The 19,081-nt window shown below is 39.6% G+C and overlaps 1 protein-coding gene across 1 annotated transcript in view; it reads right to left on the bottom strand.

Annotated features, from left to right (window-relative positions):
* eys (eyes shut homolog) overlaps nt 1-19,081 on the bottom strand; it is a 156,582-nt gene that overhangs the window by 128,110 nt on the left and 9,391 nt on the right. Inside the window, exons 5-11 of the mRNA XM_068723996.1 lie at nt 18,570-18,684; nt 13,323-13,482; nt 8,751-8,855; nt 4,574-4,713; nt 2,765-2,928; nt 2,366-2,619; nt 662-766 (exon numbers count right to left, since the gene is read on the bottom strand). Coding sequence (XP_068580097.1) covers nt 662-766; nt 2,366-2,619; nt 2,765-2,928; nt 4,574-4,713; nt 8,751-8,855; nt 13,323-13,482; nt 18,570-18,684 — 1,043 coding nt within the window. The remainder of the gene's footprint in view (nt 1-661; nt 767-2,365; nt 2,620-2,764; nt 2,929-4,573; nt 4,714-8,750; nt 8,856-13,322; nt 13,483-18,569; nt 18,685-19,081) is intronic.

The following is a 19,081-nucleotide window of genomic DNA, read 5'->3' on the forward strand; positions in this document are numbered from 1 at the left end:
ATTTAGCGAAACCGACCCATTGACTGGTGTGTATTTTGTCTCCCGTCAACACCTATGTTTTGTGGATTTTATTTGTCAAATATTTGTCTGTAAATCCTGTTCTGTGGATTGTGGCTGTTTACTGCTGAATGTGACATTGGACTGTGACATTCTGACTTGTGCAATCAAGTAGTGATTAAGTATTTTATTACCAGAGGGCATAGTAAAATCAGCAGCACACTGAGGAATGCAACACCTCCCTCTCTTATGGACTGATTGTGGATCCTTTCTGGAACATGTGTTATAAAATGTCTGACAAATAAAAATTGATTTATGTTACTTGATTACAGGACAATGCTGAAACCCAAATCTCTGTTTGATCAGTTACGTCATGTTTGCATGCATTAATGCTTAGCGGGATAGAAAACTGTGTTTTATTCTTTATAGATGTATTATTTCTATTTGCTTTGTGTTCAGATTTGTGTACCTGATCATTCCTGTCTTTGCTATCTTTATAAGCAGACCTTAAAAACAAATTGAAAAATTATCTGAGTAAACAAATTTGTATGTATATACGTGAGGAATAAACTTTCCACATATTCCCAAGGTACAGTATACAGAAGATGAAAGGCATGATATTTTTGTAAACATGCTCAATAATAGACAACTAGTTGGTACTTACCAAGAGGACAATGACAAATGTAGTCATTTATCAGATCCATGCAGAAGCCTCCATTTAGACAAGGCTGCGACCAGCAATCATTTACATTCTCAGAGCAGGTCCTTCCTGCAGGAAAGAAGAGAGACGAATAAACTCTACGCAATGTCACAGGGGCCACAGCTTAACATACATTTCTACAACACGTTTTGCAGTCCCCGTGGACATTTCATGCATATTGAAGGTGTGAGGCTTAAGTAGTATGTGAAGAACAATACTTTATACATTCAGAACTTATTCAGTACACATTTCTGTTTATTTCCCAACATTGAGGGGCACCTGGTTTAATGGTGAGAGGATTTTACTTCACGAGGCAGCTGCTTGCCTCTGGTTCTACATACTGGCTCAAAATGTGATTGAATGATTATGTGTTCAGCATGTTGCAGCTTGTATGTATGCAGAAATGGTGTAGCCTCAATTTTTTATCCTCTGGGCAAGAGTTAGACACAGAATTGATTCCAGATTTTACTGACAAATTTAATGCTCCACGAGGCCTGGCCTCTGGCGATATTTCAGACCTCTTATTCTCTGTGAGCCGGAGAGCTCACAGAGAATAAACAGCCCGACACCCTCAGGCACTGCTGTCCACACCAAAGGTAATTGTACTTTTGCCATCATGACCCCACACACCGGCAACGGCTTTGTTAATCACATACTATAAGATACTTGCATAGTTAAGTTAGCTGCTGAATGTACCTCCAGCAAAAATATATTGTACAAGACGCACTTTGTACTTTGACTCTATGACACTAAGCCAGATAGTAATGCCAGCCAAATCATAATTAATTCAACTGCTTACACATTACTGCACCGCTGTTCAATTTAGATATTTTCACCACATGGGCAAAGCTGGTAATATCAACAGTCACAGTAATATCACATTATGCCAAATGTCTAAGAAATAGACAGAATATTTTAAATGTACGTTATCTCACAACTTATTTGATTTTGGCATAACTAAATATAATAAAGTAGACATTTTTATAGTATTGAACCTGCCTGTTTTAACATAAACATGACATTAATTGTAAAGAGTAACTAACTGAGTCAATTTTGCCTTAAAAACATCTGCTTAGCATGGCACATATGTTATATAAATATCATGAAAAGTGGCATTTTCATTAACAGTGATGAATGAATGCATACCTTCAAGCTACACGTTTTAGCAGGTGATTTCATTCTAAATAACTTTTCAGTTATACAAGTGAATCGTATTTCTCCTACATTCATTACTGCAATGAAAATGGGCAAAGACATGATTTTTATATCGCTATAAAACTCATTCTAAAGCATAGTGATTTACAAAAAGGAGATTGCTTTCCCAATACAAGCAAAGAGCATTTTGACGATTAAGAAACTGTTATCATTCTTGCTCCAGTATATGTCTTAATATCAATCATTTCTATGTATACTAATTCCAATTTTCCGTCTACTCCCATAATATGTACAGAACTCAACTTGCATATTTGCCCTCACTACTGATACATATCAAATTTCAATGAGAAAACTGTACCTAATGTTGAATAATGCCGAGCACATTCTGATGAACTTTCTATGTAAAACTGTGACATTTCAAACAATAAAACCTGCTCTAAAACCTGAAATTCCTGTGGCTGGCCATACTAATGGCTGCAAATAGGCTCACATTGGCATCAGATGGTCTCATACCCTCAAACCCTGGGGGACAGTGGCACCGATAATCACTGATTAGGTCCACACAGGTGGCGCCGCTTGTGCAGGGGAAGCTGTTGCACTCATTTGTTTCCAGTTCACAGAGCGACCCTTCAAATCCAAGCATGCAGCGACAGGTGAAGTTATACTGCAGGTCCAGGCAAACACCATGTTCAGAGCAGCGATGGCCAACACAGTAATCAATGTCCTCTTCACAGTAGACGCCTGTGTATCCTCTGGGACAAAGGCAGCTAGCAACAGATTAAAGAGAATTTCTTAATACTTCTTGAATTCTTTCAACCCTGAAGGAAAAGAACAGTAAATGTCACCGCTTTTACAATCATTGACATTCTGGTGCCTGAATGGCCCGAAGACAATCCAGATTTGAAGGCTTACCTGTAACCATCAATCTCATCCATACAAGTGGCTCCATTTTGACACCAATGTTGAACACAATCATTGACATTTATACGGCAGTTCTGACCAGACCAACCAGGTGTACAGATGCAAGTGTAGCTACTGGCGTCATTCAACACACAGCGTCCACCGTTAGCACAAGGCTGTTGAAAGAAGACAGAGCCGTTAGATACATATGTCATGACATATGCTGCCTCGTGTGCAAAAAAGAGATAGCTTCATCTTATATGGTAATATTTTCGATTAGACTGCAACCATTATGCTAAAAAATACAACCACTGTTTTACAATGCAACCCAAACTAATTTCTTGCTCCCGGCTGCCTAAAAATGAGCTTCATTCCAGCCACATGGCATTCTCATGAATACTGATCCATGCTTTATACTGGATTCACTCAGTATTCCATGTAGCATCTACATCCTGTCTAAAAAGACAAGATCAATGGTCATTGAGTGCTAAACCTCCCAAGAGTTCCTTGTAACAAAACAGATACGCCTGCTAGCTGGTACATGTGTATGTATAATAGAAGGGTAACAAAGGGGCAGAGGAAGAGATGGCTTGTGGGAAGGTGTATATTGCAGGCATCATGGCATTTCTGTAGGATGGCCAACACAAGGCTTTCTCCACAGTGAGTGATCATCTCCATCTGTCATTTGAAGAAGCCCCTCTGTTTTTTAAAGCTTTTTTTAAAAAGGCAGAGGGTCGATCTATCTATACCTAAAGAACCCCGCACATTCAAAAAATACAGACATTGCAAATCTTCAGTGGCACTCATCCGCGTCAGGTGGCAGAGGCCTTTTCAGTCCTGTAAATGTGCTCCCCTCCTGCTTGCCAATAGCAAAATCCCTGACAAACAATCACACAATTCCAGCTTTGTCTTCTTTTACCATGACTGCTTAAAAAGCTGGCGGATGTGCGACCACATTCAGAATAAAAAAAGAAGACAAAATAGTGCTTTGATGATTTAAATATGAAGCATACATTACACTGTGAATATAAATAGTTCAATCTCCAAATCGTTTTTGTATTTACAGTCAGGTCATAGGTCAGAATCTGTTACTTAACTACATTTGGTATTTGGTTCCATTTAATGCAGCCTTCTTCTCAGAAAAAACAACATACTGTAGAGCTTCAGCACCAGCTGATTGCTCTGTTTATGGATTATCGCATTTGCTGTCAATCTTCCTGGGGGACTTACGCTTATTTTTATCCCCGTGTATAACAAAGGATTATCCCACATTTTATGAATACGATACTGAATTAATATTTGATACCCTCTCACTTAAGTCCTCAATGTTGTAATTCAGTTTGTGGTGACAGTTTGCAGCAATGTTGCTTCTATAAATAACTGTGAATATTCCTACTGCTTTACTTATCATTTGAGTTTTAACCCATAACAGACTGTGTCTTGTAATGTAACTGGATTTGTAGTTTGATTATTATTTGCATTCATAATTCACCATCACCCAACTAGATAGCAATGTGAACGTACTGGTGAGTTCTATCTTAGTTCTGTGTTCTTATGGGACAAAACTGAATAAACAGTGACCGGAAACCCCTCTAAATAAAATAGGGGAGAAGATTACACAAAACCTTCTCATTAATTTGCTTGTTATGGTTCCCTGCTGGTGTGATAATGTTGCTGCCCTGTTGAAGAGAAAACATAGAAATTGCTTCAAGAGAAATAAACAAAAGATTGGGAGCTCTTTAAAAATGTATGGGACTTAAGAGGAATACTTAACACAACCGCAGAGGAGGACAAACAGTCCATTTAGATGCTTTTACCCACTTGAAGGTTTTGAGGGCAGGATACACGGCAGGTATATTCAAGGCCATCTGGGAGGTCCAAACACTGAGTCTTTGATGGACATGTGTTGTTGGGTAGAGCACAAGCATCAATGTCAACTTCACAATTCTTTCCCAGAAAGCCTGAAAGAAAAGATTTTATACAATTAAAGTAACTTATGCAATACTTGATCAGATGGGTCGCAAACCCATCTCTAATTAATGCCAATGTACCAAGACACGAGGTCAGCTCTTCTATGTGTCTAATAGACAGGGCCAGAATTGGGCCGACAGTGGCTCAACTGGTGGACTGGCCCTTTTGTGCCACAGTGCCTCCATGACTTTGTATTTCACTCGAGTCTCAATTAAAGTCTTGTCTAATTTGAAATAATACATTTGGCATAACCAATAGTTGATTAAACTAAACATAATAAACCAACATAACTGAATACTGTAAGCTTTAGGAGAGTCAGAACTATGCATCAGTTTGACTTTATCCATGCACTGTTGTTAAGCAAACATTCAGTATCGAGTTGATAATATATTCTGTGGCAGATGGGGCTTGGAAAAAAGAAAGTGTCCTGCAACTTATAATTCCACCCATGACTTAAGACTATTTTCTTACAATGTAGAACTCACTTCACCATGAGAAGATGCAGCAGATGAGGCATATGAGTGGAAGAGGCTTAGGTTTACTGAGATAACAGATGGGATTTGGTAGCAAGGCTGGAAAGCCAGGGTGTGCCCTGTGGAATTTTGTTACCATGGATCTGCGGCCACATCTAGTACCAGTTTACTTAGAGAGTTAGGGATTCATGATCAGGGATTACGCGAGGCTGCAAAGGCAGCTTCAGAGGCAGCTGAAAAGAGCAACCGATGGCTCTGCCTGAAAAGAAAAGGCTCGAGCTTGTGTGCAAAGTATGGCTATCCATCTTGTGTTTGAAAAAGGAGATACAGCAAATATCAGTGTCAAACATCACTTTCTACTTACTCTACAATTGTCTTAGGCTGTTCATAAATATTAATAGTAAGAATGCAAATACAGTCGCCACAGGTACATTTGTGAAACATGTTACTAAATACAGAGACCGGTGTGGATGGCTCCAGTCATGATTGGTGCTCTGAGCAGTTGTATAACTGTTGAGCCTTCTGAGGTGTCGTGGGTCTATTTCAACTTGATATTTGTGATGGGGGGTTCCTACTAGATAACCCGAATTACATAGCCATCAGCCCACCCCTCCATTCCTCTAACATCACAGCCAGATTTCCACATAGACGCTCACCCAAAAAGCACAAGGGAGAGTCACAACAAATCTGGTCTATTGGAGTTAAAAAAAAAGAAAAACACAAATACTTTAGATGTATAAATGGTCATGTACACAATTCAATTTATTTTTTTAATTGCTGATCAAAGAATAAACATATATGATCACCGACCCAGTGGATATAAAGAGAGCCCTCTTTGTGAATTTGGCCTATTTTTCCTATTTGTTTATAAAGCAAGATTAATTTAAAGATTTAAAGTTAAGAGGTGTTAATGTTAGCTTTCTCATTTTCAGTTCTTTTGACATAAGGTTTCTGTGATATCATTGCATTGCTCATTGCTGTGTTCTAACCTGCTGGCCTTTGGACGAGTTTGCAAAGGTATCCTCCTTAAGTTCAAAGACCTGCCAGTTAAGTGAACTGGAAACTCTGAATTCCCTGTAGGTATGACTTTGTATTTCTGTCTGTGTAGCCCTGAGATCGACTGGCAACCTGTCCAGGGTGTGGCCTATACGCCTCACCCCACTGACGTGCGGGAGGGTTCATGTGCACACTACATATATCAGATTTACAAATATATTAACTCAATAGAGTAGCTTAAATCACCAGTCAATTGGCAGTTTGCACATTGACTACTGGTTGTTTTTCATATCAGCATTCTTTACACACACATAGGTAAAGTACATATTTGTTTCCACCGGGAGCTTTTCAGAAGCGGAGCGCTCGTGGGCTCTCGCACGCACTCTTCATTGAGGCAGAGTAGTGTTTGCCTCTCTGTGCTTTTTCACTGTGGTTTAATGTCAGATCAGCAACACTAAATATGTTCTACACATCAGTGAAATACATTACCTACTCTAATGAAAGAAAGGACGTATAATAAAAGTGTCTACAAATATTACAGTGGTGACAAACAATGAGAAAGCAAAAGACACGATCTCAACCCAGTTAGTGAGGGATTCAGTCTGAGGTGAGGCACAACTCGTCGCTGCCTCACCTCACGTGTCTCCTCTCTGTTTGAACAGGACATGAGCTAATTCAGCGATTTTGATTATAAAAATTATTGAAATGATTGGAATCATACCAAAATTACATTTATAGCACAGATCAGTAGAGAAATATTAATTTTTATTTTATCTTATCATTATTTGTTTTTTACTTTCCATGATGACACGAAAATACTATGCCACTTCTGAATGTCACCTTAAATAGTGACTCTGGTGTGCCTTGCTTCAGCAGCTGATGAGGCGAACAAACTCATGTGTCATTAACACTGGCATTGTCCTTCAATACTTAATTGAACAAGAGTGAACAAACACAATGTTTCATTACCATCAAAGATACATTTCCCTGAAGAGCCAAGAAAACATTTGCTGGGAACAAGGGCTAAAAATAACTGCGGCAATTTCTTGTGAGAAGAACTTCATCTGGCCACTAAGACACTGTGCCCACAGTGTCTTTGGACTGTCCGTGCATAAAATGTTCCAGTAAAGTGGGCGATAGCAATTGCCAGACACAATAACTGACACTGTGCCCTGCCGGCAACACAAAGCTCCCGCGAGTGGTCCATCAGTTTACGTTCAGTGAATGTAAAGTCAGACTCAGCCCGCCAGGTACAATAAGCAATAACAAGAACAATTTGATAATTGTGGAGTTTCCTAATATATTATTATAGAACTCCCATTAATGAATTTGTGATTTTCCTCAGCTGTTCATCACAGACCAAAGCTGCAAACTGATACTGTGAATAAGAATCTACTCTGCACAATGGAGCATGTTGTGATCAAAGAGAGTAGGGCCATTTTATAATGGCTTGTAGTTTCATAATAAAAGGCATTTGGGTGCTATATTTTAACATATTGGAAAGTAGCAAACATATCAAATATATCTATTAATAAATGAAAAATAAATAAATAAAAAGAATAGTTAAGCTATTTTAGATACATGTGATGAACTGAATCCTGCTGACTTTTCAAGACTGAACTTCCTCAGATAGGATGTGACACAGTCTAGGGAACCAGCTGTCAATGGCTAATCACCTTCGGTTTTTGGTGTACACTGAGGGGCGAATTCACAAAGGCATTGCTTGGCTTTTTGGCGGCTAACTCTGCAAAAATAAGACAAAAATAAATTGTTCTTCTCAAAGCACCCGTAAAGGGTGAAAAGCACCCCTTCCTGTGCTGCCAAGCAAAGAGCATATCAGTGCTCCTGCGCTATTTGCATGTATATAAATCAGGTAATATGCAAACATTTGGCACAAAATTTGCCCCTCTCTATGTAAATGAGCATTATTGCAAATAACAGCGTTGATAGCCACATGCAGTTACAGTGAAATTATCAGCATCTCCAGAGAGTTGGTTGTAATTGAAGCTCATTTGTAAGGGGTGTCTGCTCAAACCCATTCATTTTAAGATGTAGTGACAAGAAAACAATGACAAACAAATTATTAAAAAAAAATAGGTAAATATTACAACCCTCTTCCTCCTTTACCAAATCCTGGGCTATCACTTTCCCTTTCCTTGCCGCTCTCTTAATTGCCTTCAGGAGGTTTGGATGGAAGTGGCATTCTGACAATCCCCTCCTGACAAGACCTCTGGCTCAGACTAAGTCTCCCCCCTCACAACTGACGCATTGGCCTCAAGCACATTTATGCTTTTCCACATGGATAATTGCAATCAAACGCAATAAACGGCAAATTGCACTAAGCTGTAAAAAGTTAAGGGGTGTGTTTCCGCTGTAATATCATTCGCTTTTGTGAATCGGACCTTGAGACAGATAGCGGTTGAAAATGATACACAATGAGGCCACATCCACTGCATACAAGCTTTAAAGGTCTACCGCACTGCCTACTACCACAGCTACTACAGAAATCCTTTAAATGTCATAAAAAAAGCTGTAGTTTTGACAATAGCCCAACATACCTGCATGACATTGGCATTCATGGTGTCCTAGCAAGTCAGAGCATGTGCCATTGTGCTGACAGGGACTGGAGTCACACTCGTTGATCTCAGTCTCACAGCTTGTTCCTGAAAACAGAAGCAACTATTTTTTTTTGTTGCATTAGTGGCATTTGTAAAACATTACCATCTTCACATAGAGCTCTTCATAGAGCTCTTCATTGCATTGAATGATATTGCATGTGTCATCACCTGTATATTGCATCAGAAGATCCCAGGAAAATTATTTATTTGCCACATTTAGTAAAGGGATAGCCTGTCTAACCAGAGGTGTATTTTCCTCTAACACCTCCCTTTGTTTTTTCACCATCTGAACCCTACAGCACTTCACTAAAGGAATGTCTAATGACTTGTTCAGGAGTAAGCTTAGCATAAAGATTGGAAGCATGGGGAAACAGTTAGCCTGGCTCCAAGAAATCTGCCTACCAACAACCGTTAAGTGCACTAAATAACATGCATCGTATTTGGTGCAAGTGTTTACAGGGGTAAGATGCCGGACTATTTCTTGACTGCAAACACAGACAACCTGGAGTCCTGCCATCACTGTGCTGTTGCCAGGCAGGTGTTGCTACACAGATTATTTGTAATCTTTGAACAGAGCTAACTGCTTTCCACTGCATCCAATCTTTATGTTAAGCTAATTGTCTGCTGGCAGTAGCTTCAAATTTAGCATACAGATACATGAGAATGGTGTCAATCTCTTAATACTTTTGTTAAGAAAATGAAAACGCATATTTACCTAGATGCTCCTTTATGAGTTGCCTTCAACACTTTGAGCACCTTATCTCCTGAAACAATAACTAGATCACAGACATTCCTTTAAGATGCAGTAGGATTCAGGTGGTGAGCCCCTGGAATCACAAAGAGAGATGTGGATGGACAGGCTCACTTTCTTCTTAAGAAAATGGACACTTAATAACGAGCTCTGAAGAGAGCAGAAGTGGTGGGGGATGCAGGTGGCTTCTACCGCTGTGTTTGGGGGTGGGTGTCTTCCAGTGCAGGTTATTAATTTAAAAAGTCCTATCATCAATAACGGAGCAGCAATGACATGTAGTGAAAGTCCCTTCTTGACAGCGGCAACCTCATGCTACGGCACAAACACCATGATTGATATCATCTGCACAGTAGCTGCTACAGGTCATTATATTCGAAATATGCCATGCTCTGAGACAGAAAATCATACAAATTTGTCCTACTAAAACGCCTACCCTCATTTATGACTGTGAATAAAATCAATTATGTAGCATTGTAGCCTTTTTTAATAAAACGTCAATGATGTAAAAGTTGTTGATTTGGGCTTCAAAATGTTTGTACTACAATGTCTTAAAAATCGAAAAAAGATCAAATATATAAAAAAATACACTGATGTTGAAGGTCAATATTAATTAACGGTTATGTTAATTGAATTTTGGCAAAACACCTCTTGCCCTTGTGACCAGTCGTTATTTACCTGCAGGTTCCTTATTGCCAATAGATTTTTGTCGGTCAGATTAAGGTTCAAATGCAAAGACTTTTTGCATTTCAGGTGAAGAATTACAGATGGTTTAACAATTTGTCTTTTAATCGCACTCCTGGATCTCTGGTGGATTCTACACTTGAATGGAATTGCATGGCCAGTTTCCAAGTCTTATATTATTATCTACACAATTAAAAACAGAGTGTGTATGAATATATGCCAACTGTTGTTGTTCAGTGAAAAATAAAGCCTTCCAAAATGAAACCCGAATGCCGGGGCATGAGTAATGTATCCTGAGTTATGATCTATGATAGAGTACAGTGGGGTTTCTGGGCAAAGCTTGAAATTAAATTGGCCTTTCTATGCTGCATGGCTCGAAATTCCAAAGCAAAAATCCCAAGATGCCAGAAAATGATGAATTCTATCAGTCACTAAGACCTGCCATGGTGTAAGAGACAATTTTCCATTACCGATGTGGCAACAGATTTCAGCTTTGAACAGAGGGGAGAAAAATCTTGTCCATGTAGTGCTATGTAAGGGCTTATCTGACTGACAGGTAAGTGTGTCAGGACTTAATGCTGGATTGGGAAATACGCTATAGGCCAAAACCTGAGTGCACTGGGGAAGAAAAAAGAAAAATCACATTCACTGGTTGTTTAAGCATTAAGACAACAGAGGAGCAATACAATGCAGTGCCATCATAAACCCTATACAGCATAAAAAATGTTCAAGGATCAAAAATCTGTGTTCTTGCATACTGTCCATTGCTTTGTCAAATAATATCTAGAATAATGAATAAATATAGATGTTTACATACGTACTGTATTATGCCGATGCGTTTCTAATGATATATGATTGTATTTCATGGGCATAATGGACAGTTCAGATAGGCAATACTTCAAACATGACCTTCTCTTATGGTGTAAAATGGCATAGCTGTGACTGAGAGACTATGAGTCTCCCATAGAGCCAACATCAGAGAAGCATTTAGCTTATTTATAGCTTTGTTCTTATTTGTGGTCTCCAGCTATAATGAAAACAACACCTGAGTTTGTCTGTTTCTATGAACTTCTTCAATCATTTTAAAGCACTGTAAATGCAAAGGGACATGCTCTGTACCCTTAAATCTCATTGTCTAATAGAAACGTCATCTTTTTTTATTGTCTCTCCCTTTTTCCCCCGTTTAAAAAAAAAGAAAATTCTGCCACGGTCTGAGCTGGCAGCTAATTAGGAAGCAGTTTGCCAGAGTACTTGAATGCAATCAGTAGCTGGCCTTAGAAATGTCAAGCAGGCATGGCTACTGGTAAATAAGCTTCAAGGTTTAAAAAAAAGTCACGTCATCAAGAGAACTGGCCTGTGCTTTAAATCTGTAGTTTAAAGCACAGATTTCTAGCCTGAAATAACTTAATATGTTTATACTTAATATAAATATATTTTTTTCAGTTCATTCGCATTTCAAAGACCTGCAGTTAGTTGTAGGCTATGCTAGCTTTGGTGGTTCTCTGCTTGTATTTAGACTAACAGAAAGTGTTTCCTACTTGTATACCACTGGTCATTGCTTTTCCTTTCCCACCTTTTAGGGTGGTCAAAGGTCAGAGGTCAGTTATGGAGTAGAAGCCTTTGAGCTGGCTGTGATTGAGTTTTTTGACATTAATCTGAGCGGATGTTTGAAAACATGGAGTTTTGATCCAAAACCTGATGGTGAATGAGTGGCCTTCCCGTTCACTGTTGCCCTGCTGACCCATGTGCAAGCAATGTACAGTATTAGAAGTCTTGGAATGAGCCCATGTGACCCTCTCTTCCCCAGAATAACTGCTCCCAGATGTTACTGTGGTATTAAGTAACAAACTTGTCCAAGTTTACTTCATGTCAGCTGGATATTAGCAAACACTAACTTCAGGGGCTGACTTAAACCTGTTTAGAGTTTTAATGTTTTAAAAGGCCTAATGACAAATGTATGCTCGACATATGTTGAGATACTGCAGAGTGCATGATGTTGCTTTTATCACGAAACTGTTAACAGTTTCTACAGCTCCATATTATGGGACATTCCCATCGAAACATTGATAAATATTGATGCATTATTGTGTACATCAGTTTAATATTGCAGCTGTTAAAGGTGGGGTAATGTCAATTACTTATATACTGCTTGGTACCGTTACCTATAATAACTAGAATAATTTATTAGTTAATTTATATTGTGCATTAATATTGTAAATGTAAAAAGTAACAGGTAGCTATAGCTATCAAATTAATGTAGTGGAGTAAAAGTTCAAATACCTCAAAATTGGATATGATAATGTGATATTGGTTCAGTGCATATACCCACATACTTGCTGATACCTAATCAATTTTAAGCTGTATCGGACGCATTTCCGATATTGGTATCCGTATGGAAACAACAGCAGTCCTTCCCAAAACCATTCTGATGAAGTCGGTTGGTGGTTGGGACTAGGTAGGGATTGATGTGCAACTCGGTCTACTGATACACCCCATAACGCATCTCTATTTTTATAGAGATGCGTTAGTCTGTTGACGACAGTGAAAAACCCATTTCCTTCACAAACTTTATATGACAATATTTTAATGGACCCCTGCCTGACAATAAGAAGCCAGTATTTTCTCTGACCATTTTGGCATGATAGAAATTACGCACTTTTGATGGAATACATGACTTGATGCACGCTGCCTTACAACACCAACAAAAGGCAAAAAAGAAACATTTATTATGTATGGGTTGCTCTCAGCAGAAGAGCTCTCTGTGTTAATGTCTTGCATGAGACTGTGCAGAATCAATTAAAGTATTCAGAAAATGACTGCGCTTACCACCTGTGTTGCATATCTGCCTCACATTTGTACATATAGTAACAGAACAGAACACAAACCTCTGCCAACGGCATGCTACTGCCAAGCTATACCAGTTCTTCCAAACATCAATCAGTCATTCCTTGCCCCAAGACTTACCTCCCACTAGGGTTTGTACAAATCAATCCATATTTTGAGAAATCCTAGTCAACAGACAGACGGACAGACAGATGGAAAGGGGCAAAAAAACAGATAATAAAGCAAAGTTATCTCACCAGTGAAGCCGAGGGGGCACTCGCAGGTGTACACTGGAGAAGATGATGGCTGACTTGTTGTAATGCATGTGGCTCCATTCAAACAGCTGTTTGGTTTTATCAGGCAGGCATCGCCTACATATTGACAAAACTCTCCTATCCATCCCGGGGCACAAACACACTGCAGGAAAACAGTAAAATATTTACAGTACAGTATATACAAATAAGTATTAGAGCAAATGTATGTTCTTCATTGTTTTTGCTCATGCTGGATTTCAAATAAAAAAAATGTATATGAGGGTTAAGTTGTTGACTTTCAGTTTTAAGGGTGATTGGTGGTGTTCACCCTCCATACAAGTACACAGTGTAGCAATAAGCTAGGGATGGGTGAAATGCAGAGGTTACATTTCATGTATATGTATAATGTATATGATGACTATAATAAAATTTCAATTTCAATGTGTTTCTTTTTTACCCTTGGGTAGCATGAAATTGAAATGGCAGCAATTTACACACTGCTCATATGATGTGGCTGTAAATACCTTTAAATAAAAAGGGTGATTATACCCAAATTTCAAACAGCCCAACTTTTTCACCTACCTCAATGTCTACCCACATAGATTGCTCAGGTTGTGAGATATCCCCCTCTCAAATTTCTGTCACTACCTCAATATGATGGACTAATCAAATTTGTGGCATTCACAGCATTATAAACTGACTTTAAATGAATTCAGAAGTATCTTTTATTGTATGTCTCTGGTGTTGTGGATAGAGTTATCTAGATTAGGGACCATTTCTTTTGTAGAAACAGAACAGCAACAAAAGTCAAATTAATGTCCAAAAGATCTACTCTGTATATCGACCAATAAATAAGTTGTATGTAACCTCTAGTTTGGTGCTGTCTGTTAAGAGCATCTCCATGACAGAGGGAATAAATGAGGAGGCTACCTTTAATGACCTACCCAATGGGTTTTCATACTCAAAGGATAACCGTGTAAAAACATATATATAGAAAGAAGAAGTGGCTCATATGCAATAAGCAACCATTTTTGATTGTGTCTGACCCTGTTGAAGGAGCTCCAACACGAAGCATCTAAAAGTGGATTTTTGATTAAGAACTTCTCAGTGGCTTAATGGAACAAGACTGATTGAAAATAATTAGGAACCATGGGGCTGTACGGAGCGGTGTCAGGTGTTGTAAAAATATATATAAAGACGTTGGAGGAGACTGAGCAATAGAGAGAAAAATTTGACCAGAACCTGTCTGTGAAAGCAATGTGTCCGCATACTAACAATGATCAAAGGTAGAGAATTGGATTACTGCTGTCTGTAGATATTATCTATCACTTTTGTTTGTTCTTTTTTTATTTCAACTAATGAAAGGTTTTCTGAAACATAAAGCCTTGAAGACGCGTTCAATAGACAAAATCTATTTAAACCCATAAATACATTTTCTATGTATTCAAAGACAGATAGGAACGTCATGTAGAAGCAGCCAGTCAGAAACTGGAAGCAGCAGAGCAACAGACCCCCTGTCAGCCATTTCAACCCTTCTATATACCATCAAAACCCTCACGTTGTCACACCATCTCCCACTACTGACATGTCCTGTCCAACCCAAGTAATCCAAGACAGCATAGTCATAAACAGACTACCAATGCCAAAGCCCACAGTGTTGAGACCCAAACCTCTACATTGTCACTTGTTGACCGAAAGGGTATTCCTTCAGCTGATAAACTTTATTACCTAAACAAATACATCAGTGGCCCTGCCAAAAAATGTTTCGAAAGCACATTTTATCGAAATGATGATGAGGCATATAGAGATGCATGGAATAAGCTAAACCAACGCTACGGTCAGCCATTTGTTATCCAAAGAGCTTTCAGGGACAAGCTGTCAAAATGGCCAAAACTTCAGCACAAGGATGCTGAAGTGTTAAGAACATTTTCGGACTTCCTAAATGCCTGTCTGCAATCCATGCCCCATAGGGTCTAGAAAAATTAAGTGACTGCAAAGAAAACCAAAAGCTAATACAGAAAGTTCCTGACTGGTTAGCATAACGCTGGAATCGTCAGGTTACAATAGCCCTCATGGAAGAATGAGAGTTTTCCACCTGTGAGGATTACACTAACTTTGTGTATCTAGAAGCAGAGATGGCATTCATCGCAGTCACTTCTCTATATGCTCCTTACTCATCCAACTCATCTTATGACAAAAGATACATAAAGGAAACAAAGGGAAACAAAGCCAATGTCTTCAGCACTCAAACTGCCATAAACAGTGGCAAATCAACTTCAAACAATGGAAAATAAAGGTCCCCCTGCTATGGTGCAAAGACAACAAACTCAAACACAAAGTGCCCTGACTTCATAGAAAAGCCCCTTGAGGATCGACGGACATACACAAAGGACAACAAGCTGTGTTATGGATGTGTGAAACCAGGTCACAGTGCAGAGGAATGTCATCACTGCCACACTTGTGATGTATGTAAGGGAAGTCACCCTACCTGTCTCCACGATGAGAACTACAGGAAACGTGATGGTAGCAAAAGGTCTGTATCCATTGTTAACACTGCAAACAAAATGATGGCAGCCACAGCACTCAGCATCACTGGAGGTAGTCAGTCAGGCAGCACTTCCATGATCGTTCCTGTGTGGGTGTCCTCTGCCAAAAACCCATCCAAGGAACAGCTTGTCTACGCATTACTAGACACTCAAAGTGACAGCACCTTCATCAACATAGAGGTAAGCAATTCATTACAAGCAGACGCCTACCCTGTGAAACGGAAACTTACCACTATGCTTGGAGATAACATGCTTTTGAAGAGTGAAAGGGTATCTGGACTCTGTGAGAGAGGTTACATCAACCTTCCTCCTTCTTATACAAAGGACAGCATTCCTGTGAATCGTGATCATATTCCCACTCATAAAACAGCAAAACGATGGCCTCACTTAACAGCGATCACCGATAAGATGCCACCTCTCCTTAGCTGTGATATAGGACTTAATTGGGTATAACTGTCCCAGAACACTAACAGCCAGACAGGTTCTAGCAGGAAAAGAGAATGAGCCCTATGCCATCTTTACAGACTTGGGGTGGAGCATTGTAGGCTGCTCAACACCGTGCCTCAATGAAACAGAATCAAGCCTTTGTCACAGAGTCACTGTAAAGAAACTCCCTATAGTCACGCCAATGGATGTGATAAGCGCCTTGGAAACAGACAGGACACTAAAGGAGATGACAAGACCGTCTCACAAAAGGATCTTGTTTTCCTAAACAAACTGAAAGGCATCAGGAAAAATGATCAAAACATTATGAGATGCCTCTGCCCACATTCCTCTGGGAAAATAAAATACCTAAGGATGTACTACTGGATTTACCCATAGGAGATCTAGAAGTCAAAAAGGCACAGCCACTGCAAACAAAGATCACAGAAACAATGAGTCTTGCTGTCCAAGTTCTCGTCATGGTCCCAAGCCACCAAGGCTGTGGCCCCCCTTCTTGGACGAACTAAGAAAATCAAGTCATGTGCGCCTTCTACATTGAGTGAACAGGACAGTGCTAAACATGTCATAATCCAAGATCTGCAAAGTCAATCATATAATAAAGAAATCAAGCTGTTAAACAAAGGAAGTTAACTACAGCGTTGCAACACACTGCACCACCTCGATGCGTTTCTGGACACAGACGGTATCCTCAAGGTGGGAGGAAGACTCCGCCACTCATCCCTCGCCAACTGATTCAAACACCAAATTGTCATCCCCAAGGAGCACCATGTGACAAAGCTGACAATAGCTCACCACCATGAAAGGACAAAGCCTAAAGGAAAAGCCTTCACCATGAAATCAGATCCAATCGCTATTGGATTCCTGGAATGATATATTCGCCAGTGTGTGACTTGTGTCAGACTCAGGAGGCCCAAAAAATGAGTGACATTCCTGTGGAGCGTGTAGAGTCCTCCCCACCCTTCCCATACTATGGTATGGACTGCTTCAATCGTTTTGTTACTACAAAGTGAAGAAGACAGCATAAACGAAACAGCCAACACTTTACCTGTTTGTGCTTACTGGCCATCCACATTTACAGTAGATGTTGGAGGATTTGTCAACGGATGCGTTCATCGGCGGCTTGCAATGTTTCATTGCAGTTTGAGGTGCAGTTAAATCCAGTGCGACCAAGGCACTGACTTTGTTGGTGCAAAGAATGAATTCAAGGCAGCTCTACAAGAGCTTAACACACAGAGACTCAATACATTTCTGTCACAGAAGCAGTGTGACTTCGTCATGAACGCGCCACACTCCAGTCATGCAGGCGGCATGTGGGAGCCTGATATAGATTGTCAGGTGTGTTCTGAATTCCACTAATACTTCCGCATGGCAGACTCAACGGCGCTAAACTACAAACTCTACTCTATGAAGCTATGGCCAGAGTCAACAGTAGACCCTTCACTGTGGATAACTTAAACAGTCCAGACAGCCTGGAACCACTCACTCACAATCATCTGATCAACACAGCTCTTCCACCACCTGGAACGTTCCCCAGAGAGGACTTGTACGGAGCAAAAAGATGCTTACAGGAGACAAGATACTGAACAAGAACAATGAACGGGTGACCGTGGATAAGTGGAGAGCAGGGCCGCCTTTCAATCAGAGGGTCGGTCCTGCTCTACTAGTCTCATGTCAATGTGTCCTTGAGCAAGACACTTAACCCCAAAATGGCTCCCGTAGCTGCGTCTACGGTGTGTAGATAGATACTGAATTGTAAGTCGCTTTGGATAAAAGCGTCTGCTAAATGACCGTAATGTAACACCTTAGTAAACTTTCCATAATGGAGCGCCCAGAAGTTAGTTCTGTTGTTAGAGACTCCTTAAGATCTTGACTGCAAAAGGATACTGTCACTCCGAATGTTATTGTAAGACTGTAATGACTGTAATAACTGTGTTTAAGTGAATTAGTGTCAGTGTCGGCTCTATGTGTGTAGGGTACACATATTTGTTGTTTTGTGTTTTTGTACACAGCTCTTACGTTGGTTTGGAACTTAGCAATACATTTAAAATCATCAGTCAAGTCTCAGACCATCTTTCGGACAGATATGCGACACACATAAATCATGATTTAACAAAACGAAATGTAAAGATGTCTGCAATGCATTACATCTCTGCTTATAAATGTGTTCACTTAATGTTCATACTGTAATTAAAGTGCAGCATGAACCATATTTGGTGGGTTTCAGAGTATTTCATTAGAACTGAAACATTGAATTACTTACCTGATATCCGCCAATAACACTCAAGCACAATCCCTCATTCAGGCAGTGGATATTGAGCAGCCTGCAGTAGTCAATTATTTCTTCACAATTCTTCCCGGAAAACCCTTGCAGACATCTGTGAGATGAGGCCAGTGTCATCAAAATCAATTCACCCAAAGCCTTAAGCACTAACAAGCCATAATTTCTTTCTTTTGCAAGATACATGGGGTCATAATTATTTTTTCTACAGGAATTATTTGTGATACAGAGGTGGGTGAAATAATGTCTGCACGTTCTTTTGATCTTGATTGTCAAAAAGCTGGGGCTAGCACATCAAAACAAATTAAGGTCCATTATAAATCACAGATTACACTTTCCTACACTTGTAAAAATCCAAACCGTTATTTCACTGATTATAATTTCTGTATGTTTCGAACCTGATTTAATTTAAATTTCTTTCTTTTGATGAGTATATGAACCGTGATAATGAGAAAAAACTAAATTGTCACATATATAATCATCTAGTCTTGGAG

This window comes from Cebidichthys violaceus, unplaced genomic scaffold, assembly GCF_023349555.1.
Source record: "Cebidichthys violaceus isolate CVI_PGR_0920_01 unplaced genomic scaffold, fCebVio1.0.p SCAF_10, whole genome shotgun sequence".
Classification (NCBI taxonomy): domain Eukaryota; kingdom Metazoa; phylum Chordata; class Actinopteri; order Perciformes; family Stichaeidae; genus Cebidichthys; species Cebidichthys violaceus.